This window comes from Cyanistes caeruleus, chromosome 12 (assembly GCF_971803275.1).
Source record: "Cyanistes caeruleus chromosome 12, bCyaCae1.hap1.1, whole genome shotgun sequence".
NCBI classification, from domain to species: Eukaryota; Metazoa; Chordata; class Aves; order Passeriformes; family Paridae; genus Cyanistes; species Cyanistes caeruleus.
In genome coordinates, this window is record NC_141712.1 from 19755177 (window position 1) to 19779590 (window position 24414).

A 24414-nucleotide genomic window follows, 5' to 3' on the forward strand; every position below is an offset into this window, starting at 1 on the left:
ATTTTCCTTTGGGACAATTTGGGTGGGGGGAAAAAAAAAAAACAAACAGAACTAAGTTCATAAAATTTTGCTTTTTATTATTTGAAATTGGAAAAGGCTCCTTGGGTAACAATGATCAGGTGTAAAAGTAACACAACAGGGCTTGCTCAGCTTTCCAAAACCTGGGGTGAAGTCGGCCAGGTGTTGATTTCATACATCCCATTCCTCTCAAAGCCACCAAGGAAAGGACAGGCAAACCCCCAGCCCTTGGGCAGGTGAGGTGGTTAAAGTACAACTTCTCATGTTCCACATGGATATTTGTGGTGGTGGATGTGCAATGGTTTCCTCCCACTGCCCTCTGTATAAAGCAGGGATTTACATTTCTCCTTCATTTTTAATACTTTTGTAGAGACTTATCCACACTCAGAACCTCCAGGCAATGCCCAGATTAATCCATCAGTGTCATGTTAAAGTGGTGAGTGCAAAATACACATGGGAACAGGGAAGGGGGAGTAATCAATGATAAAACAAAAGTGCAGATTGCTTTAATTAAGCTAATGAACAGGGTCGAGCCAAGTGCTCTTTGCCTCCAAAGTTCCAAAGATTGCAATCCAAACAAAAACCAGAACCACACATTTGAATTCAGCACACAAAGCACCCAAAGGTCAGTGGCACTCACAGTTTGGTACCTCCCTCTCCTACCCCACATCCCAAATAATTCAGTGTCCCACTGGGAAGGGCAGCACGAGCCTTTGGCAGCTGAACACCACAGAGGATTATTGGCCACGTGAGCAGCCAGCTACAAGACAGAGTTAACACATTATCATTCCCTAAAACTAGCAAGTTGAGTCTAAACAACCCATTTCCACACAACACCCAACACTCCCATCGAGTTCCACTAGGTTTGAATTAATAAAAAGCAAGAAAAAAGTCATCCTTGTTGAAAAGTAAATTCTGAGCCAGCTGCGGTTTGGGCTTTTCCTGGGAGCTGACACCTCCAGGCACGTTTGCACAGAATTCCCTTTCTCCCCAGCACACATTTCCTAAGGAACTGCCCTCCCACTGCTGCTGTCCCATTCCAGGGCAGCACTGCTGTTCACTCCACAGCAGAGCTGACACCCAAATTTACAAACAATTCCATCCTTTTTCCGTCTCCTCAGTAAATGCAGCCTGACACATCCCTGTGGAGGGCAGCCACCACGCCTGAGCACAGCACATTCACAGCTCTCAAATCAGGCCCAAGGCAAACAAACTGGAGCTTTGATGTTCCTGTTTTCCAGCTGGCCAAATCCATGTGTTTTGACAACACAGGATGGAGGAGCAGAACCCATCCCCAGCACATGAACCAGACACTTCTTGTCCCCGAGCCAGAATTCAGCTCCAGGTCTTGCAGTGGCCACTGGGGCTCTGCAACCTCCCTGCAAAGGCTTTGTTTAATCCAAAAGGCTCCTGCCAGGACTATTCCTACCCCTGACAAGTTGTTTTCCATCCTCGCCAGCACTTTCCACCCATCTGGGATGAAGAAATCCAGCCAATTGTCCCCGAGATTTCCTGCAGAGCCAAAAGGACGAGGAGACGTCGGCAGCAGAGATTGATCACCATCTGCAGGGCCCCAGCACACATTATCCCTGTCAACAGCTCCCACGAGGATCCCAAGGGGCTGGAAACTGGGATTTGGGAAAGGAGTGGGGAATGCAGTACTGGGAAAGCAGGAGCATCCCCCTCGGCCAGGGGGGATCAGATCCACACTGCCTGCTCCTAAATCTGTCTCTCCTCTTTCCCAAAGATTCCAGAGCTGGGAGTGTTAACTCCACGTTATCCTGCTCTGCTCTGGAAGCACTGACAGAGCCACACACAAAGGAACATCCAGCACAGGAGCATCCCCAGCATTCCCAAATCCATCTTCACAGCCTTCCTCACCCTCAGCCAAGGCAGAGGGAATTTTCCTCTGAAATGCCACAAAAGCCTGCTAGGCTTGGAGCAGCACAAGGTGAGAAAAGGCATCAGAGGAGGATTATTAATACAAAACTTGCTATTTCCTTTGCTCCAGACAGAATGAAGCCAGGGGGTACCAGCAGTTCTGCCTTTAATCAGGAATTATCCTGACATTTTGAGGCCAGCCAGGTGAGTTATAAATAAAAAGATGCCACTACAGGGGCAAGGCAGAGCTGGGAAAATTCCCTCAAGGCATCAGCCTCCACTAAAATCGTTCTCTCCAGCCAGCCAAGCAGGTCTGGCCTTCAGGAGATCCTTGGCACTGCCACTGGAAATTCAGAAGGGAAAAGAAGCCTGGAGAAAAGCGGATGCACAAGCTGTGCCAACAGCAAACAGGTGACCCCTGGCCCAGGTGACAAGGGACAGAGGCTACAGACAGGTCAGTACCTGAGAGAGTGACTCAAGCCTCAGGTACCTGCAGGGCAGTCAGTGCAGTCTGGATTTTAATCTCCATTTAAAAAAAAAATTAATCATAATTTAAAAGCTAAAAGCCAAAATTATCAAGTCAGTTGAGTGAAAGTTTAGGATTATTTTTTTTTTGGTAGGGATATTGAAGTGGGGAGGAATCTGCACTCAGAGCTGCAGGTCCAGCTGAAGAAGAGCTGGTTTTAGGGACAGGCAATGGGAACAGCTGCCCCAGGGGACATGTCCCACCCCTTGGGGCTGTTAGGGAGAACACAAGGCAGAACTGCAGCAGCCTAACAGCAAATCCCAAGATAAACAAGCCACTGAAATATCAAATAAAGTCCTAATCATAGACTCATTAAGGCTGGAAAAGACCTCTGAGATCGAGTCCAACCATTAACCCAGCACTGAACATTTTCAGCTGTCCCAGAAAGCTGCACCAAACTGGAAACCTCTGTCTGCAAACCAGGCACGAGCTGAGCACGAGGCTGAGAGAGCCAAGCTCAGCTCCAGGTCTCCTCTCTGCCCACTCACCAGGGCACAGAGAGCAGCCACTCCCTCTCTGCCAGCCCTGGGAGATCCAAACTGGCAGGAAAACCTCTACAGCCTGCTCACACCCACCCTGCAACATTTTCCCAGCTTTTTCAGCAGGCTTGTAACAGCTCCTCACCCCCGACACTGAGGCAGGACTGCCACTCCTCACAGAGCTGCAGGAAACAAAGCAAGAAGTGCCCTAAATCACCTTGAAATTCCCAGAGGTTTGGAAAGCTCCATCCAGAGAGACAGGAATTAATCCTGTGAGTGACACGAGCTGCTGCTCGTTGTCTCTGCTGGAGCCTGGGTTCTCACACAGCTGAGGGAACACATGAGAGGCAGAAATGGCAAAAAGCCCTTGTGAGAGTGAGAATAAAAGCTGTTCACAGGCACTGGAACCAGGCAGGGACTGAAACTTCTCCCCAGAGGGGGCCTGAAACCTCCCAGCACAGGTACAGACACATTTACAGACCTGAAACTGCAGAGATGGAACGGCAGGGTTTTGTTAGACACTGATCTGGGGAGAAGAGAAGGGACCTGGAGTTTGTCATCACAGCCAGAGGGCAGCTGCAACAAAGGCTTGTGTTAGTGCTGATGGTCTCCAGCACAATTCACAGCCTGGAGATGAGCACTGGCCAGGATTTTCCTGCACAGCATAGTCCAAAGGGAATCTGCTCCCTTGCCTGCAGCACACAACTCCCAGTGGAGCTCAGATCTGCCACAAAATCATTCTGGGATGAAAGAAGTGCAACTGCAAAGGGAAAGAAGGGTTCTGTGAGGGGGGCAGCAGCAGCCACTGCTCCAGGAGCCAGAATAAGCCACACAATACAAGGACTCTGAAGGGCAACCTGAACAGGAATGGCACCCCTGGGGTCACACAGGACCAGGGGGACATGTGGCACCTTGTGCTGCCCACCTGGAGCCTACTGGGCTCATCTCAGCTGGGTTTCTTTTGCCTCCTTCCTGTGCCTCTCCAGAGCCACTTGACAAGATCTGAGAAAACCTTTCAGGTACAAACCAGTCTAAACATAAGAGCTTTTGCAATCTCTAGTCCCACACCCAGCTCCTGCAAGGAGAAAAAAAATCATCTCTGGTCTCAGGGACAGCACATCCATCAAGTTCCACAGGACAGTGCTGAACACACTCATCTGCAGTGGGGATCCTGCCCTGGCTGAGGCAATTCTGCAGAGGAAACCACACACTCCAATTAGCAAGCCAAGGATGCAGGGATTGTACCAGCCTCTCCTGGCAACGCTGCACCCACAGAAAGGTTTCTGGAGAGGAGGATGTGCTTTGTCACTGCCTGTTCCTCTGACCAGAAGTCGGTTTTGTCCCAATACATTCTTTTTTTTTGCACTAAGGGAGGTCTGTTCCCTCCCCTGCAGGGTCCCTTCAGCTCTCCAAAGCACAGACTGGGAAACAAGGACTGCTGGGAGGCAGCGTGGAGTGGCACAGAGGAAAGGGCAGTCACGGATGTCTGAAGTGGGATGTGTGGACATTGGGGGTAAAAAGGCTTTATTCAAAGTGCATGCTTCTATCCAGAGGTACCGAGAGCCCCGGCTGGGGAGCGCAGCAGCCTTTGCCACCCCTGTCCATCACCAACCACTCATCAAGTAGCCAGGGACTGAATGTTCTTGAGCATCTCATCGAAGGCCTCCCGGGAAGGCGCTTGGGCTTTCTGGAAGGAGACCTTGATGCGGCTGTAGAGGCTGAAGGATTTGAGCTCCAGCCAGATGAAGCCGAAGCGGTCGTCGTCGAACAGGACGAACACCCCCGGTGTCCTCTCGGGGCTGGTGAAACCGTGGCCAGCGATGAGCCCTGTCCCATAAAAACTGCCAGGGGATGAAGACAGAACAGGTGTGACAACAGCCAGGATCAGCCAGTATTTAGTTTAAAAATCAGCACAAAACTCTGATGAAGCCACTGTGACAGAACAGTGAGTTTTGCGCTCAGTTTTTCTCTTAAGACAAGGAACTCCCCCCGTTGCTGTCTGCAGGTTCCTGCTTTGGGTTATCCTAATTAGCACTTGCACCCCAAAGCTGGGTTTGTTGGTAGTTCAAACCCATCTGAGATTAACCTGTCCAACTCAAGGATCAGCACAGGCTCAATCCTCCCAGGAAAGCAAAGGCTTGTTATGAGCATGAACCAGAGAGGCAAAACCTAAGGAAGGGAAAGAAAAATCTAAAAAGCAAAAAAAATCTACCAGGACCTGAGGAGGAATAAAGGTCATTCAAAGCTCTGAGCAAGCAGCAGGTGGAGCAGGGTTTTATCCAAACACAACTGAGCTGTGACAGCAGGAGCCTTCTGGGATTAACCAGCTCTGGGTAGGTTTTTCCATGAGCACAGATGTTTGGCTGAAGGTCACCTGCCTAAGCCTCAGCTTTTGGGCTCTTTTTCCACACCTCATTTAGTGTGCTGCTTCACCAACTCCAGCTCCCACTCAGCACAGCTCTCTGCATACCTGCACCTCCTGCTTGGGGTGCTCAGCACCTGCCAGGGCTGCCACAGGGCAACAGAGGCCAGGGAAAGGTGGGAGAGAAGGAACATGAATGACACACATGGGAATGGGAAGCAGCTTCACCAGCTCTAAATATATGAGCTGGGCAGCTCTGAGACATAAAACACACAAAAAAAGAAAAAAAAAAAAAGGAGGGGTGTGTGGAATTCAGGAGAGGTGCCAGCTTCTGAAGTAAATCTAGCAAGGAAGTGGGATGGCAGATGACAGCGTGGTGAGAGAGGGAACAAACCAAAGTGTGGGAAATTGGGCAGCAGAGGCAGGAACCAGAGATTGTGGATTTCACATCCCTGGAAATGTTCAAGGCCAGGTTGGACAGGGCTTGGAGCAACCTGGTCTCGTGGCAGGTGTCCCTGCCCATTGCAGGGCTGGAACAAGACGGGATTTTAGGTCCCTTTCAACCCAAACCCTTCTGGGATTCTGTGAGATCTGAGCCCAAGGGGCTGGGAGACCCACAGGCAGGTAAAGGACACACAAATACAGGACACACCTCAAAGACTCCCCTTTCCCTTTCAAGAATGCATCAGCCATAAAAGCACCGGTTACCAGATGCGGCAGGTCCGGGGATAATCCTCATTCCTCGATATCACTCCCATGGGCAGCACAAAGGGCTGGGAAGCTGGGGCCTTGTCCTGGGTCTTCCCCTCTGCCCCAGCTGCAGTCTCTTCCCCCTCAGCACCTTCTCCTCCCAGGGGACTGGCAGGCTGCTGGGAATGCTCCTCTTCCTCCTGCCGCTGCTCCCGCTCCTGCTCCTCCCGCCGGATCTGCTCCTGCACCTCCAGCACAATGCGGGACAGCTCGCTGAAGTCTCGCAGGTTCTCGATGTCAGGCAGCTGCAGAGGATGGGCCAGGTCTATCTCCACAGTCTGCTGTCCAGCTGGGATGTTGGGATCTCCCTAGGGACAGGAAGGAACAGCACAGCTGCAGACACCAGATGCTACAGAGACATCACCTGGACTTCTTAATAGTTCACCCTATTCTATAATCACCAAGCTGGCAATAAAAAACCCCTGCTTGGACCTTGTTTGCTGTTCTTTGACATCTCTGCTTTCCCCTTCCCAGAACCTTTTAAATCAAAAGCCATACTTGCAAGGGTGAAAGAAAGTCAAAGCTGCAGCTGCATTTCCCCAGAATCCCTCCCTGCAGGGAGGATGGAGCTCCCCTGCCTGACTTCAGTGAAGAGCTGCCAACATTTGGTACCTGCTCCTCACACACACACAGGGGATCTCCAGAGACCTGCTACCAGCTGCTCACAGAAAGCAGCTGCAAGGGAGAGGAAAGGAAGGGGAATCCAGGAGAAACTTGAGGAGCAGGTTGTAGTTACACCAATCCACACAGGGTTTGGGCTGCCAGCTCCCAGACAGAAACCTCTCCTGTGCATCCATGGCTGAGAAACAAAAGCCATAAATACCTTCACAAGCACCTGAGAGACAGGAAAATGCACTCACAGTGATCTTGGTGCCCTTGGCTTTGTTCCCATGAAAGCTCAGCATGACAATCTCCAGCCCGTGGCTCCCGTAGGTGCCTTTGAAGAGCCCTGGCTGGATGAGGTCACCGGGGCTGCTGGGGGGGAGGTAGATGCGCCGGTACGTCAGGCAGTTACTGTGCAAGGGAAAAACGTCAGAGAAATCAGGAAAAAAACCCTCCCCAGCAGCAATGTGTTTGCATTCTGCTCCTCCAGCAGCTTGGGGATGTCGTCAAGACAGGCAGGATCTGTGCTTGCAGCAAGCTGAGGATTTGCTTTAGAGCTCTGCAAGCATTTCCTCCTTCCCTCTGCTTCTCTCCCCAGCATCCTCATGAGCACACCAGGAGATTCCTGCAGCAAGGAAACTTCCTCAGCCCTTGAGATTCCCAGAGAACCTGAGAGTGAAGCATATTTAAACATCTGCTACAGTGAGGTGGCTGCTAATAGAAGAACCATCTTGGAGAGATGGTTAAACCCCCAGTTTCTCAGGGACTCTCTAATTCCTGCACTACAGAGCACACTAATATGGATAATAACCAGACACTCCCTGGGATCACAGGCATTTGCTCTGTCTTCAAATTAAACAGAGTTAAATGACTCAAAAGCACCTCACTGTGCACAGTTCTTGTGTAGAACTTGGAATCCTATTCCTATTGCTGTCATTCCACCTCATCTCCCTGTACAGCTGGGAAGCACTGCAGAGACACAACATTCCTCTGGCTGTGAAAGCCCATGGAAAACCCCACCTCGGGGAAAAATGCTTGAGAAGATGCAGCAGCCCTTACTCATATTGGCTGGTGTAGATGAACTTCATCAGGATGAGCTCCTGCATGTGTTCGTGGAAAATGTCTTCCAGAGTCCGACCCCACTCCTCCCTCAGCCACGTCCGGAATTCCTGCAGCAGGAGGAGAAAAGGGGGAGGATGAGGTCATTTCAGTGATGTGCCCCAAGGTGACTTCACTGTGGGGCTCTGTGACAGCACATTTCACTGGCAGAGCCACAGGCAGGGCACATCCTCTGCCAAAGGCAGGGAAACGTGGCTGGATTTGGGAACAAGCACGTGTTGGCTTGGAAATGTGCTTAACAAATAGTGCTTATGGTAACTGCCAGTGATCACACAATAAACAGGCTTCCCTTCAAATAAATCCCACATAGGAGCATAAACCTCCTCAGAATAAAGGCATGAGCATGGCCTGTTACTGCAAAGTAGCTCATCTGCTCTTTCTCTCACAGTAACTCATTTGTGTGCCCACAAGCTGACTCCTGTGCCCTGTCCTGACACGTTCAACAGAAAAGAAAAAAGCTTTTGAAAAGCAGGGAGGGTTTAGGAGGTTAAATCCTGCTGACTTAATACTGATGCATCTAAATCCAAAGGGTGCTTTGAAAGCATCTCCTGAAGTACCCCAACTGCAGCTCTGACAAGTTAATACCCTGCCATGAGTTGGTGTGATAACAGCTTACACTGAGATAGCAGCCTGCCAAGTGATATTCCAAACCTGCCTCCTTTATCTTCCCAAGCCAGATCCTCCAATTTCCATAATGCCACGCACACTTAACATGGTGCTTTGAAAGTATTAAAGCATTTCTCATTTTCTCCAGCAGCAGAAAACACTTAACTAAACCTTTCACCCAGCTGTTTCCCATTAGCAGAGAGACATTTCACAGCGTTCCTCAGAAGCAGCTGAAATAGCAGATTTGTCACATGGAACCAGCTGGAAGCAAACAGCAGTACCTGGCACAGGTATTCATCCTGACATTTATACCTGCATTTAAACACAGGTATTTCAGTCAGGAATCTGCCTTGCTGGGTTAGAGCTGACAGACTCTCCTGTTCTCAGACACAGGAGAAACAACCAAATGAAGCTTTTAATCCCTCGAGCAAGGCGAGCAGTGGGAAGGTGCCTCGCTGACCAGCAGGTATCCAAATGCAGCTGGTGCTCACTGTCTTTGAAAGATCTTAATTATACAGACAGCAACACCACTGAGATCAGTGCCTGGAGTGTTGGTGATGTCCAAGATGGGCTGCTGACCCTCTCTAAAACCAAAACAGGAGGAAGGTGCTGGGGCTCAAAGAGCACCTTGACACAGAAAGCTGCCTAAACCAGGGAATCAGCCAAAAGCTCCCAGCCTGGGGGTTCACACCTGCCCAATCTCACAGAAATCAGAAGAGCACCTCCCACACCCCAAGAGCTGATCTCAGGAAGGGGAACACACAGAGGATCAGCACAGAGCACTCACCTCCTGCCTGCCCCCTGACATCCGGTGGTGATCCGTCTGGTTGCACTTGGTGGAGAACTCGTCCTTCTTCACAATCTGTAATTACCAGGGAGGAGAATTGAACAGGTTACACACCTGTTTAGAGATGCTTTGGATGGTGTAGCTAAGACTGCTCACAGTAAATGATTTACAAAACAAACATTACTGGATTTGCTGCAACAGAGAAATCATTCACTGCTATTGAGTGCAACAGCTACAGAACAAAGAAACAAAAGCAATAAAACCTCAATGCGCTCTAATGAAAATAATCATTTTAAGCTACTTCCCTATTTCAGCTTCCTCCTTTAAAGAAAAACAACCTGTTAGGAAGCTTTTCAAAGCATCTAATGGATGCTGCATCACCTTCTCAAGGTCCCACCGTGGAGAGAGCTGCAGAACAGGTCTGTGTCAGCCTGGGCACACTCATCAGCTGCCCAAGGCAAGTTTACACATCCTTTCCCCAGCCTGTGCACATCCTGGTGCTCCCAAGCCCAAGAGAAAACAGCACAACAGCCTGGCTGTGCCATTGCCAGGGAACAAATTCAGAGCAGGGAACAGCCCACACAACTTGTCAGACACATAATGAGTGCAAAGCTGGTGCCCACACACACACAGCAGGGTGGTGAAAGCCTTATCTCTGAAATAAAATCCTCCCAGCTTCCTGATGAATCCATTTCCATTGCACACACAGTGCAGGGAGAGGCAGAGAAGCTCACCTGGATGTGGCCATTATGAGGTCCCTTGTGGCCATACATGCACTCCACCGTGGCACATTTCCTCTCCATGAGGTGGATCCTGAAGAGGGGTTTGAATCTCATGGGATCATCCACGTGAGGGTCATGAGGGGGCAGGTACATCCAGCCAATGATGAACAAACCATCCACCTGTAGAGGGACAGGACACAGAGCTCACAGGATCAGCTTTGCAAAATTCCTTAGGAGGCCGCAGCAAAGTCTGAGGCCTCTTGTGGCACAGGGCAGGAGCTGCAGAACAGTCTGCTGCATTCCCAAACAGCTTTCCAGCCATTAACCCAGACCATATGCACTCCCAGCACTCCCTGGATGAAGAGGGTTTCTTTACAAGGCTTCCTGAACCACTGGAAAAAGCTCGGGCCTTTATTGCTGCAAATGGCTTGCCTGGAGTGCAGGATCCAGAGGGAAGGACCACACAGCAAGTCAGACTCTAATTGGTTTGAGAGCTCCTGCTGGCAGATATTCCAGCAGATGAATTCAGTTTCCCATGACTATCCCTGCTTTTTGGATGAGGAATTATTTGGCTTTATTACTCAGAGAACACAGGAAGCAACACTCTCCTCCACTGAGAGGCACAGGTGCCAGCCCCCTTCCTGCACACCTAACAGAATCCTTTCCCTCAGGGCCTGCAATTCCAGAGGCAGGATATTCTCCAAACACAGAGATTTGAGACCCAGGCAGCACCACAAAGTCTTTATAAGGTCACAGGGGAAGTACTGATGCAGTTGGATGCCCTCTTACACCGGTTCATGCAACAGAACCTTGCAAAACCCAAAGGCCTCGTGATTTGTTCTGCTTCAACCTGGCGGTTGTTGAACCCTGGTGCAGAGAACAAGGGCTCCAGGCAAACTCCTGGCTCAGCTCTCAGCAGTTCAGAGTCAGATGTTGTTCATTAACTGCTCTGCCAGCAGCACCAGAGCTGCCAGGCTCCACAGATCTTGCACCAGTGTCACTCTACATCAGAGCTTTAGGGCTGCTGTTAAGGTTTGCCAGTCACACAAGTGCAAAAGGTTCAGCTGCAGGTAAAGAAAATGAAGTAAATAAATGGATTCCTGTGCCAGCCACTGGAATATCAGTGTCAAACTCTAAATCAAGCTTTTCTCTCAAACATCAGCCATGTTTTCTACCTGCTCCTGGGGCTGTTTGGTGTAGAGCTGAAACATAAAAGAACTGCCTGGAGAAAGGTGGTGATGATGAGAAGAATCCCAGGACCATTCAGGCTGGAAAAGAGCTCCAAGACCATCGAGTGCACCCTGTGAGCAATCCCCAGCCACAGCAACGAGTGCCACATCCACTGCAGGGATGGGGATTCCAGCACCCCCTGAACAACCCACTCCTGTGTTTAACAACCTTTCCTGTGAAGAAATTCCCACCTAAGAGAAACCAAGAGAGAACCAAGGAACACCCTCTGGGTCCGAATCACTCACTTGAGGCCTGAGTGTTCAGACTTTTTAGTGCTCTGGGAATGGCTGCCAGGTGTGGAAAGTGTGGAAAACCACTTGTGGGCCCCCAGGAGCCCCAGGATGAGGCACTCACCACCACGTTCAGCAGTCCCCCGTAGGGCCCGATGTCTGGCTGCCACAATCCTAGGATGTGCCGGTAGCGGTGCAGCACTGGGAAACAGGGAGACACTCAAGTGAGCACATCCAGCCAAGAAATTGGGATTTTGGGAATGAAAACCCCGCTACCAGGCTGCACACAGCGCTGACCAATAGCACCCACAACTGCATTTACTCAGGAAAAATGATTGTGTCCAAGCTGAGCCTTCCCCCAAGCTCACACACATTTATATTCCTTATTCCTGGCCCTGTGGAAGGGCAGAACCACCTACCTCAGCAGGAATTCCCAAAAAACTGTTGCAACACAGTCCCATTAATGCAAATCACACGATATAACCAGAGCTAAAACAAATAAAAGCGTCTGCTGCCTCCAGTTACCAAAAATGCACTCGATGCTTCACACTGCAAAGCAACAGAAAACAGGGAAGGGCAGAAATGTGGGAAGGAATAGGGAAATTTGAGTATTTTGAAAGCATTTCACTGCCTTGTGTAGACAAACTTGGCTCCAGAGTTAAGCATCCTTAGGAGCAGCCACTGGGAGCACGGGCAAAGCACATGGATCACTCCAGCTTGGGAATCTGGTGGTGTGGCCACATCAGTCATGGCCTTAAAAATTCTACAGCAGCAGCTACACCTCAGCAGAGCCCAAAAACTACTCCCAAAACCCACTAAAAACCTGCTCTAGCAGTTGAGGCTTCCCTGTTTCTCATTTCAGAGCCAGCTGTCCCTCCAATCCTGCCTAAATAGAGGAATATTTTCAGTAAGCAGGAATAAAAAGGGTTTTTACAGAATGATCTTAAAGCTCCTGTTGTGAGGAAAGCTTAGAGATGGGACCTGCCTCCAGTCCTTAAACAGCCATTCCACTTGTCCATCTGATTTCCTTTTGTCCATCTGGTTTCCTCACAGGATCAGTAATCCTGCACAGGAAGGCATTACACAGTCTGGCACTTTGGGCAGGAACAGCAGCGTGCACATCACTCCCATGGAGATGGCAAGAAGATATTTCACTGATATTTCACATGCCCATGGCCAACTCAGAAGGACACAATAAATCACTTTAACCTCCAGGACTGGCTTGAATAATAGGGTTGGGTTTGCATTAATTTCAAAGAAGAGCTGTGTTTCAGGCCAGCTGTTCCAGCAGCTTTGTTTCATTCATTACTTCAGACAGCAAGAACTACAGGAGTGGTTTTATTCCACCAAAGCAAGAACTTCCACACAAGTTCAGGATAACAGGGAGGGATGTCCAGAGCTGCTGCCAATGGCCTGGAGGAGCCTTTTCCCTGGGCTTTCAGACTGGTGGCCTGGTTTCACCCAGTGCAGCACAAAACACTAAGGCAAGCAGGCCAGCCCCATTCCCAGCTCAGTAATTACACATTAATTAACGGGATGAGCTGCTCCACCCACCACACTCTGCCCTCTACCCTGGCTGCCACAGAGCTGATAAAGCCCAGCCTTTGCCATGGATTATTATTTTTTAGGACAGAAAACTAAGCTATCCAAGGGGGATGGGGATGTGCCTCCCAGCCCAGCTCCTGTTAGGAGCAATTTCAGGAAACAGAGCTGAGTTCTGGACACAGGAGGCCTAAAAAAAAAAATGAAAATAAATCTCATTCACTTCCAGAACTTACTGGGGAAAATGCTGGTGCTTGGCCAAAGGCCCAAACAAGTCTCAAAACACAGCTCAATTTTCAAGCCTGGGCTGCTTCTGAGCTCCAGCAAAACAGCAGCTAATACTAATTGCAGGGAAAACCTGATGAATTCCAGCTCTGGCTCTTCCTGCTAGGAGACAGGATGGATCTGGCAGTTGCTTCCCTTCCTGCTTCTCGAAAGAAAACAGCACTTGGGTCTTTCTCCAAGGTTTTCCACTGCCTGTGCTCACTCCTGGAGAAGCCTCTTGCCTATCCAAATTTCTGAGTCCACATCCTGCCAAACAGAGCAAAACCACATCCACTGGATGCTCCAGGACAAACTTCACCCAGCCTGGATATTCCCCACAGTCCATAAGTAGCTCTGCACACCTTTCAGATGGGAAGAGGGTTTCAATCCAGCCAGGAATGGGCTTGGAAAAGCAGGGAATTCCACTGGCAAAAGGCTGTCCTGACCAGGAAAGACCCAATCCACTGCAATTCTCCTGGATTCCTGGGATGCAGAAAGGTCTCTAAAAGCGAAATGAGCTGGAACAATGTGAGCAGTGCCCTGACCTGCTCGTGGGAAGAGCTCAGAGTAATCCAGGTGAGCTTAAACCCCTGGGGAAAGTGATCTGAGCTCACCTGGCTGGCACTGCATGAACAGGAATTAGGGAAGACTTCCATGGAAAATCCCGACAACACGGGAGGGGGAAGAGGGAAATGGGCCATTAAATCACAGGAGCTCAGAACCACAGAATCATTTAGGATGGAAAAGACCTCCAAGATCATCAAGTCCAACCATCCAAGCTTTTCCCCAAGTGAAACAACACAGCCCAAGAGAAAAGGGACACATCAGAAGTTTGGGGCTGCGGGTCAAGAAACAACTGAGGGAACAACATTAAATGCCATTTAAGTTTGGAATAAACACCCAACCTCCAAAGGAATCCATCCTGCAGTTTGGATTTGCTTCTCCTTCCCACCCAGCCCCAGAACACAGACAGTGTTGACAGGCACCCCAGGTTGCCAAATCCAAAACTTTGTCCAGATTTCTGCTGTAGCCCTGCTGCTGGTGTGTCCTGACTCCCATTAAAGTCACCACCTCCCCTGCACGGCCCCTGCTCTGCTGCTTCTCTCAGCACAGGGAATTCTGCAGCATCCACTCATTAATGGGTGTGAAAAACTCCATTCCCAAGCAGCAGTGAGTTAGTAACTGGAGTCTGCCAAACTCTGCAGACCCAAAGGAGCATCAGAAACAGCTCAACACCCCCTCCAAATAAACACCAAATAGTCCTGGCTTCCTTAATTGATGTAAACTAATCAGTCCTTCCCCCTCATTTCCTGCTGAACACTAAACTCCAAGGGTTTAGCTACACCTCCCTCAACACAACACAAGGAGGGAAAAAAAAGGTTATCCAAAGTGAGGAAGGCAAATCACAACCTTTAAAACATTAGCAGAACGTTTCCTAGAGACAGAGATGGTGCTTAAAAGGATTCAGTGTGCAGGGAGGGAATTACTATGGGAGCACTCAGCATTTTTCTCTGGAAAGGGCTGTGGATCTCTGTGGCTCACTTCAATCACGACAAAGCTCTCTGCCAGTCCAGAGTTGCTTTTGGGAGGCCTCACCAGGGTGAATCTGAATTCATTCCTCAATCAAAGGAGCAATTCCCCACGAGCAGACTGAGTGCTCCTGTTCTGTGCAAAGAGCTCCTCAAAAAAAGCACCTCCAAAAAAAAGCCCCCAAAGCCTCAGTGCCCGCCCTGCTGGCGCTGTCACCCCGCAGGGTCCCAGCGCTCCTCTAACACACACCAGCCACCACTGGTGGCACCTCCCTGCTGTCCCCAGGTCACCCCCAGTGCTTTGCTCCAAGCCAGGGCACACTCCATGCAGCAGCGGCAGCGGGGTACGTACGGCAGGTGTAAACATCTCTGTACTCCATGTGCTCGTAGTCGGGCAGGATTTTCATAAAACGCCCCGACTTCACCCGTGGGTTTATACCTGAACAGACAGAGCAGGGTGAGTGCCAGCAAACTCTGCTCCACTGGGACCAGCAAACACCTCCACGGATCTGGAGCAACCACGCAGGGAAGTCCAGCTCTCTCCTGACTCTGCTTCCAGTTGTTTCCGTCACCCTCAGTCCCACGGGAGCAGGGTTTGCTCCACATTCCCACAGACATTGTTTACAAATGGCACCCAGTGAATTCCAAGTGGAATCAAAGTCCTTCTTCCTCAAACTCTGCACTGCTGCCTCAAGAAGACCAAGTCACTCCATGGACAGCAGCCCAGGTCTGGGATTAGTTCTGCTTGCAGGCACTTAAGATCAGTTCCTATTTTCCCACACCATTTCCCACAGAAGCACACTCAGTGAATGGAAAAGTCCATGCAGTAATCCCAAATTAACTCCTGCAGTAATCCCAAACTAACTCCTCTGCAACTACAGAGGTTAATGGGACAGTAGAGAAAATGGGGTGACACCACCAGGAAACTGCTCCTGGCACAGGGCAAAGCGCAGAATCTGAGCAGAGGAGCTGAGATGCTGAAAGCCAGGAATGGCTGGCAAACATTCCCACTTTGGAGAAACCACCACTGCTCGGGATTTCTGGGTGGATACAATCACTGACCTTACACAGAAGTGCAGGAAAACCATCACAGGGGTGGATCTCACACACCAAGTGTGACCCTTTGCTAATGGATGCCATGGATTTGGAAAGTACTCACGGAAACTTTTGTGTGAGACAGATTGATTGCAGGTTATAAATAAACTGATTAAACTCTGGAAACGGTGGGAATGTTTAGGAAAACATCCCACAGGCTTGCTCTCTCCTCAGCCTCCCTGCCCACAGCCACTGGGCTGGAGAGTCACCACTGTCCTGGGACAGTAAGGGCATTTTTACCCACAACTCGTGCATAAAAAGCACTAAATATCACTTTAGGATCTCTGAACCATGGAAGTTACATGGTGAAAAGGACTACAGGTCACAAAGAGATGTTGTCCCACCTAAAAATGGCAATGGAGAGCTGAGATCTGACCTGGTATGTGCTGTGTGGCTGTCACCAGAGCAGTGCCACACAAAGATATGGGATTAAATGGGAATTAAGGGAGGCCTCGCGGGTTAATGGGACTTCTCTGGGGACATCTGTGCGCTGGCTCAGCAGCACTCAGCCCTCCCAGCCAGGACAATGAGGCAGTTCCATCCTTAGTGCAGCGTATCATAGGGAAGGAGAGATAGTAGGGGATGAAATCATTTCCCTGTGGATGCTCAGCAGGTCTGTTAAAGGTGGGATTAAACCCCTTCTATCTGTTCTTCTTCCCAGCTTTAAGATCAATACTTGAAGTCATTGCTACTTCAAGGTTCTGAAGGGTCCCACACCCACAGACATTCCCAAAACACACTGACACCTCCAGCCAGGCTCTCTTCCTTCAGGGAATGCTCATCCCTTTCCCACTCTCCTACAGCCATTGCCTTTCACTATGCTTAAGGCTTAGAAAAAATATCTGTTAATTCCTCAGCGAGATCTGAAAATGGCAAAACAGGATGAAAATCCCTCAATACACTTCATTAAAAAATGAAATTCCGTGCTCTTTTCCCACCAAAGGACTGGGAGGCACAGAAATCCCAACTCTTGGTATTAAATAAAACTCCAAACACGCCAACTTCCCAATGGAACCCCTGCAAGTCAGTCTGAACAACTTCTGCCATGGAAGTTTAATAAATATTCAACATTTCTGTGCTCTCAAAATTGGTATTAAGCAAGATTTGGATTGGCTTTATCACTTACGTTTAGCGTAAACGTCTCGACAGGACACTCCTGTGATCTCCAGCTTCCTCAGGTTTTCACACACCCCATATTCTGTAACAACACAGGAAAAAAGGGTCAACCCTGGCACAAAAATGTTTGGAGCCAAAGTCTTGACATCAGCTACTGAGACCTGATTTGTGTTTTCTTGAAGCTGCCAGAGTAGACCAAGAATCCGATTTTTGCTTTAAAAACTGGATGCGATTTCGTTGCAGATTCCAAGACATTTCACAAGCAATGCTTGCAACAAACACACCATAAGGCACAAACACACCCAGCAAAGTCACAGCTGCTCCCACCTCAGCCAGGAAGAGTGTGAAATGTGGGAGACATCCCCATTCCAGCTGGGACTGCGTGCCTGTTTCCATCAAATCACCGCTGCGCGCAGCAATTATCTGCTCTCACTGAGGTACCCGACAGGGAAAACTGCTTATTAGGATCCTAAAGGAAAGGTCACAGACTTGAAAAAGAATGAAATAGAGACATAAAACAGGCCCCAGCATGTACAAATATGGTTACACTTAAAGCAGATCAGATTGAGGCAGGGCTGTTGTACAGTCAGATGCCTTTGATTCCTTCCAGAACCCCCCGAAAACAAAGGGAGCCGGAGATCTTGGAGCAGCTTTGAAGCAGAAAATGAGATTCTGTCCTTTCATTTTCAGGAAGTCAATGTCAAACTTCTAAGAAACTTAAAATAAAATAAAATAAAAGCAAGTACTAATGTCTCAATGCCAGAAATTCTCAGAGGAGCAGAGGGAGGGAACAAGAGGAGGGAGATCCCAAAAAATCAGCAGTGACAATGCCACCCTGCTGCAGTGACCCCGACAGATCTCAGAACAGAAAAGAGCCCTCTTTGACATCAAAGACATCAACAGCACAGATCAAACAGCAGCTTTCCTCAGCAGCACAAACACCTGCCAGATATTTGACACAAAACTGTATCTCTGCAGACCCTCATCAAGCCATTAAATATGAAATTTATCCTCAGCTGAGCATCCTTGAATTAACAACTGTGGCTGTGAAGCACCACCTAATGCTGGAAACCTGCTGCAGGAGAGAATTCAGGATGCAGAGATGAGAAAAGCAGGAGCTTCCCTGAATTAATTCAGCCTCCTCCTGTCTATAAATACAAGATGAGAGAGCACACCCAGGGTTTACTGGCAGCCCTTCTCCAGGGAACACACGTCCTGCACACTCTGGCTCAAGCAAGGGCAGCGAAGGTGAGGGGGGCACGGGACACAACAAACACACTGCCCTTCACCAAAAACTGCCAAGGGCTGTGGCAGAATTCCTGCTGACTCCTGCAGTGCCAGAGGAAGCTCTGAGGCTTCTCAAGCCCAAGGTGGGCTGAGGAAGCACAATTAGCAGAGCCCAGCCGAGCTCAGCTCGCAGGATGAGCAGCCCAGCACAAACAAAGCATTTAGTGCTGGGGCTCTGCCAGCTGAGCCATGAAAGCACAGCTCCACGGGAGGATAAACACATCCAGGGGATGCAGGGAACAGCATGGAACGTACCCCAGCTGAATGGAAAATCCTTGGAAAAGGGCAGGAACGGAACAGGCAACTCTTGTGCACAGAAACAGAACCCACCTGGCCCCAGGACACAGGACAGGTGAGATGAGCCCTGTCCACTGCAGGCAGGGAAGGGATTTGTACTGCATGGGAAAGGGAGGAGACACATGGAGAATCCTTCCCAAATGGAATCTCTAGCAGCACTAAGAGTGACACTCCCTCTTCCCACAGATTTTTCCCCAAAGCCTTCTCCCTGATTTATAAATCACTGAAGTGAGTGCCACGGGAGATCCACCACCAGCAGTTACCTCCAAATAACAGGGTGGGAAGGGATTTGATGTCAAAGCTTCATGCAAGGGCCCCTGATAACCTGCAGTGAAATTTTATGAAAGCCAAACTGTTATTAAAATGGTTGTAATTCCAATCTTACTGGGAAAAATTCAAATAATAAATTCATTTAAATAACACAAAAATTTAGTATTTCTATATTGCTACACATTATTTGTCATTAGAGATCCTAGAAAGTATTACCAAGGAGAAAAAAAATAATCTCATCCTAATGTGCTTTACCACTTATTTTAGAACTAATTCTTATCCTGTTTTGGCCAGCAAACAGCTACAGAGTGTGAAAATGCCACAGTGATGGCTGAGCTCCATAAGTGCATTACTGCAGCTCTTGTGACCCAGCTGCTCACACCAGCATGGCCATTTTATGAGAAAAATCAATCTTTTGGTTCACAGTGCCTAAAAAAAAAAAAACCTCCAAATATCATAACCAAGAAAGGCCATCTCTTTTTAACCCAGAAAGCAAGAGGGACATAAATTAACAGCAAGTACAGCTTCAAGATGATGAGAGAAAAATAAAACTGGTAAGGTTTTCATTACAGAGAACAGAAATCCCTTTCCAAGAAAGCTCTGAAGGGCTTGAGCTTCCTGGAAAATTCCACTTCAGTGCAATTAAATCTATTTTAAGGAAATGTATCTCAGTGCAATAGCTCACTGAGTAAAGTATTTTTATTTTAAGGAGTTAATAGTCACCGAAATTCACACCCTTGGAAAATGGCTACTTAATCCTGCATCCAAGGCAAGGATGGAAATTGGTTTTCCAGTGACCTGCTGGAAAAGCTTCTGGTTTATAAGGAGTGCTGATTTCCCAAACACAGGGACACGCTGCTGTTTCCATGGCCACATGCACGGGAATTTAAAGGACTTGGAAAAGCAGTCTCCATTTGGTATGAGCTGCACTGATACCTCTGCATTTATTCCCTGTCCTGCTCCCAGCACTTCCAAGCCTCACATTCCCTGCTCCTCCCCCAAAGAAGCTGTGTCACCTTCACCCTGCACAGACTAATCTGGAGTTTAAAAACAAGCAAGGCTCCTCCATCCCAGGTTGGGGAGAACCCCTGTGCTCACATCAAAGCCCAAATTCCTGCTTTTCTGCTGCCTTTCCCAGCATGGCAATGCCAGGGAGCTGCTGGAAGCTGTGTGTGCACATCCACAGTTTTGAGGAAATGAGGATGTCTGGCAGAGCTGGATCCCCTTCACCAGTACTGAATTTCCACTGTGTCCTGGTTAATCAAATCTTCAATTACCCCTGGATGAATGGAGGTTCACAGGGCTGGACACAGAACAGAAAGGATAAAAACCTCACTGGATTATTCCAGATACCACAAAAATGGGAGATTCTCAGGTTAGCAGCTCTGAAATACCAGGTAGACCAATATGGAATTGGCTTCTTGTTTCCAAAGGCTGAGCAATCAGATTAAAACACACTCAGTCCCACACAAACACTTCTTCCAAGGGAAGGCTTGGGGTTACCATCGAGAAATGCAAACATTTGTGGAATCCCCAAAGCAGAAGATGGGCAGCTTGCAGACAGGTCTGAGACTCTCTGAAGGGTGGATGAGAGTGCTGAGCACCTGCCTGAGCAGTGAGGAACCCAACCACTGCCAAGCTGGAGTTTAAAAGCCAGGAAAGGTCATCAGAGATGAAGAAAAGCCAGAGATTAACACACTACACAATGTTTTCACCCCACACAAAGGCAGGTTGGAGCCTTGTCCCTTATGAAAGCCACCTTCACCAGGGCACAGCACTGCAAGAAATGGTTCCTGTTGTGGCAGCATTTGTGCATCACACTCCTGCATGGATTCCTTGAGTCTTTTAAGAGCTGAACCCCACCCAAAAGTCTCCTCACTTAGTGTACAAACCACATTTCCCACTCTTCTTTCCCTCCTCTTTCCACACAGCCTGAAAGTCACGAACTTCAGCACCTTGGCTGACATTTTCCAGCAGGCCCAGAAGCTGCTGGAGGTTGTTTTCACAAACAAAAACCTTTTCTTCCAAGCTCTAGAACTGGTTATCCTGCATTACTGGTCTGTTTCCAGGTGCTCTGCTGCACTTGCCTTGTTCTGGTTAAAGATGAAAGAAATTAAAGATTAAAAATGGACTATAAGGTGCTAATCAAGGTAGGTCAGGCCACCAGCCAGGGTGACACGAGCTTTAATTCTGCTCCTGCTGCAGAGATCAGCAATCTATTTATAGAAAACATGGAAGTGACTGCAACCCTCTCCTTGCCAAAGAAGCAATCCAGAGACATTGTTTACCCCAAACAGTTGCAATGATAAAAGGACAACAGCTCTGACAGTCGTGTCAGTGTCACACAACTCCCCCCGCTTCATCCCAGCTCTCCACCAGCAGCAAAAGCCACTCCACTTTCAGGCAGACAAGTCCTCTGGACACTTGGAACAATCACAGCATGTTTTCAGACTAATCCACAGCTGGCTTGGCCCAGAGCAGGGCAAGACATCAACACTGCATGCACCGAGGGCCCCATCCAACTTGGGGCAGAGCCAGGCTGCTCCTCACACCCAGCGCTGCTCCTGTCCAAGGAGAAGGGAAAAAACAGCCACGACAAAGCAACAACAGCTTCTCCCAGAGAAGCTTCTCTCTGTTCTGATTATTTCAGGATTCCTTCCTGCCTCTGCACTGCTGTGCATTCCTAAAAACAGAAGTGGTTTTGCACGCGCAGCTGACACCGAGCTGAAGCTTCCCGGTTCCTCCTGGAACATCACGCTGGGCTCGGGTGATCCTTGTGGATCCCTTCCAACTCGGGATATTCTGTGATTCCATCATCATCAGTAGGTTTTAGAGGAATAAACCAGCAGGACACACGTGCTCTTGTTCTGTTTTTAGGACATGCAGCCTCACAACAAGACTCAGGCAGACACAAACACACACTTAAACACTGACCTCAGATGGGAAGCGGTTTGGTTTGGAAAGGATTACAGAAAGTGATGACATTTTACATTTGACTGTCACAGAGTCACCTGAAAACACAGCACAGAATATTCTGAGTTGTAAATGTTTATTTATTTACCAACACCTGATGTTTACCTATTGAATAATGCCCAATTTTATACTCAGGTGATCAACCATTCAAAGTTACAGTCCTGCCTCAGCAGAGCAATGCCAAGCACCACAACCAGCCTGAGAAGTCCACCTGAGGAACTGTTTGCAAAACCAGAGCTGGCTAAAAGATTCAGGGTCATCTTCACCATGGTAGGAAGATTTTGGCCAGGAACTGCCCCTTATCTTTGTCTGTGCTGTTTGGCACAGCTTGGGCACCTGCCTTTGGTACAGGATCCTCCTCAGCCACACCAGCAGCCACCAAAGCACTCTCTGACACTGCTTGGAATGGATGTGTTGGCAAACTGGAGAAATTACACACAAAAAGAATCAAAATTTGGATTATACACCTCTCACCTGGCAGTTAGCTAAGGGCCATAGACAAAAGTGTTGTCTTGACACCTTACCTTACTGTCCAGCTTAGTTTTAGCCATACAAATTCACTGTTTCCTTCATTTCCTTAAATTTCAGCTGAGCTTTTGAACACTGCTTTATCCATTGGAAAGAAAATCCAAGGAGCAGACACAAATTTGATAAATAAATGTAAATCCCCATCAGGCCTAATTCAGTGGATCTTTTACAAGCCAACCTAGCCTAGAGTTAAAAGTGACATAGATTTTTATATACACATTTTTTCAGGATCATAACTTATTATAATAATTAATCAGTGAAGTTTTGCAAACCATTCATCAAACACACGAACATCCATGAGGGTTCCTTGTCACTAGAGAAGTGTAAGGAAAGAATTAGCACTATTTCATTAGCTTGTCTCCTTAAACCAATGTTAAATTACTGGGACAACGCTGAATTATGAAATAATGCTTTGGTTTACATTTTCCAGGAGCAGCCTTTGTGTTGTCCAAAGGTTCTCGGGCAGTGCTGATAAGGCATAAATTCATTCCTGCAAGGTTTCAGGCATTCCACCAGATCCCACTGCAGGCAGACATTCCCAGATCTTTCATCCCCATGCCCTCACTGGTATTAGGAACAGAAAGCAAACAGGAAAATACACATGACTTCATGTGCTGGCAGCAGGAGCACCTGGCAGGGTGGCAGCGTTTGGAGAGGATGAGCACAGCAAGGCAGACCTTGGGAGGTGGGACAGGACTGAAATAACAAACAGAGGACAGAAAGCCACAGCGGTGGGAAGAAGAGGATGAAGAGTAACGATGGAGAACTGCAGCCTCGCAGAGCAGTGCTGAGGAAAAAACACCTCCCAGGCCTTCACATTGCTGCAGCACAGCATCCTTGCACCAGAGGATTCCTGGAAAACGCACACACGAACCTGGAACCTCTCCACACTGGCTCTGTACTTCCCCAAAGGATGCCCTTCCCTTGCCTGGCCTCCTCCAGACCCAGCAGGCTCTTTGCTCCCGGTGTACCCCCCGCATCTCCACGGCTCCAGGAATCCCAAGGTCCCCCCTTTTCTGCCCTGCAGGGGCTGAGCATTCCCTGTCCTCAGCATTCCCCCAAGGACACGCTCCATGGAGACATCACATCCCAGGGCCTGCTCCCATCCCATTCCTCCGGGGGACAACCCCAGCTCGATGCCCTTTGCCACAGCTCAAGTGCCACCACCACGAGCCCGTGTCCCGAGGGACCCGAGATGTGCCCGTTCTCCCCTCAGCACACGTGGAGCCCCGCGAGCCACAGCAGCACCCCGAAATCCTATTTCTGTCCCGCACCCCCATCCCCAGCCCTTCAGGACGCCCAGTCCATCCCCTCTCGCACTCTCCGTGTGCTCCTGCACGCTCGAGGCCGCCGCGGAGCCCCCGGAGCCCCCTCCCGCTGCACCCCCGCACCCCCTCGGGCGGGCGGTACCTTCGCGGCAGCGCCGCCGCCAGATCGTGTCGGTGCGGAGGATGCGGCGGAAGGTGGTGCAGACCCGGGCCAGGCTGGGCAGGTCGGTACCGGGCAGAGAGCCGAATATCTGCACCAGGAGCTCCGGAGGCAGCTCCAACAGGGACAGCGGGGCCCGCCCGGCCGGGCCGGCCTCGACAGAAGGAGGCAGGGGCCGCCCGCCCTCAATGCGTTCCGCGGCCTCATCGTCCTCCGTGACGCCGCCACCTCCCGCTTCCTCCGGGTCCGTATCGGTGTCGGGTTCGCTGTCGGCGGCGCCGCGGCGCTGCTCCCTGGCCGCGCCGCGCCGGCGGCAGCCGCGGGTCGGCCCCACGCCGCACAGCCGTGCGCACACCGCCATGGCCACCGCCGCTCTGACCGCGGCTCCGGGGCGCGCCACCGTGCCCGCCCCTGGCCCCGCCCACCACAAAGACCCGCCAATCAGAGCAGCTCATTACGCCGCTGCGCCACGCCTACCGCGCGGCTCCTCCAATCAGCGCCAGCTCATCTAGGTGCGCCACGCCCCCGCCGGTACCGGACGCTGCGCGGACGCTGTTCCCCAACCGACGCAACCAGCGTGCGCGCCCCGTAGCGGGCGGGCGGAACGCGCGCATGGCGGAGCCGGTGCCCGGTAACGGGGAGAGCTGCGGGCCCGCTGCAGGGCTGGGGGCGGGTTCGCCGCGTTCTGTCCCGCTTCCTGATCCAATTCCATGAAAAAAAAAACAGATAGTCCCTTCCCTTGGGAAAATCTGACTGCGGCAGAGGGGAGGGA

The 24414-nt window shown here is 49.8% G+C and overlaps 1 protein-coding gene across 3 annotated transcripts; it reads right to left on the reverse strand.

Moving 5' to 3' along the window:
* Positions 1 to 56: 56 nt before the first annotated feature.
* FBXO31 (F-box protein 31) lies at positions 57 to 24062 on the reverse strand. Of its 3 annotated transcripts, XM_086847868.1 has the most exons (10): positions 23625 to 24051; positions 16870 to 16941; positions 15001 to 15087; positions 11438 to 11514; positions 9866 to 10033; positions 9132 to 9206; positions 7679 to 7788; positions 6877 to 7030; positions 5975 to 6324; positions 57 to 4745 (listed from the first exon to the last, which is right to left on the reverse strand). In XM_086847868.1, the coding sequence occupies exons 1-10, from the start codon at positions 24001 to 24003 to the stop codon at positions 4523 to 4525; spliced, it is 1695 nt and encodes a 564-aa protein (XP_086703994.1). In that variant the 5' UTR covers positions 24004 to 24051; the 3' UTR covers positions 57 to 4522. The 3 variants fall into 3 exon arrangements, with proteins under 3 accessions (XP_086703994.1, XP_086703995.1, XP_086703996.1); XM_086847869.1 differs by lacking the exon at positions 15001 to 15087 and having other exon boundaries at positions 23625 to 24062; XM_086847870.1 differs by lacking the exons at positions 15001 to 15087; positions 16870 to 16941; positions 23625 to 24051 and adding an exon at positions 13482 to 13603 and having other exon boundaries at positions 11438 to 13386.
* Between the last annotated feature and the right edge of the window lie 352 nt (positions 24063 to 24414).

Coding starts and splice junctions, on each gene's coding strand:
- FBXO31 (XM_086847868.1), bottom strand. CDS start 24,003: ATGGCGGTGTGCGCACGGCTGTGCGGCGTGGGGCCGACCCGCGGCTGC. Junction 10,034..11,437: donor GGGGACTGCTGAACGTGGTG/GTGAGTGCCTCA, acceptor GTCCCTCTACAG/GTGGATGGTTTGTTCATCAT. Junction 9,207..9,865: donor CTCATAATGGCCACATCCAG/GTGAGCTTCTCT, acceptor TGGTAATTACAG/ATTGTGAAGAAGGACGAGTT.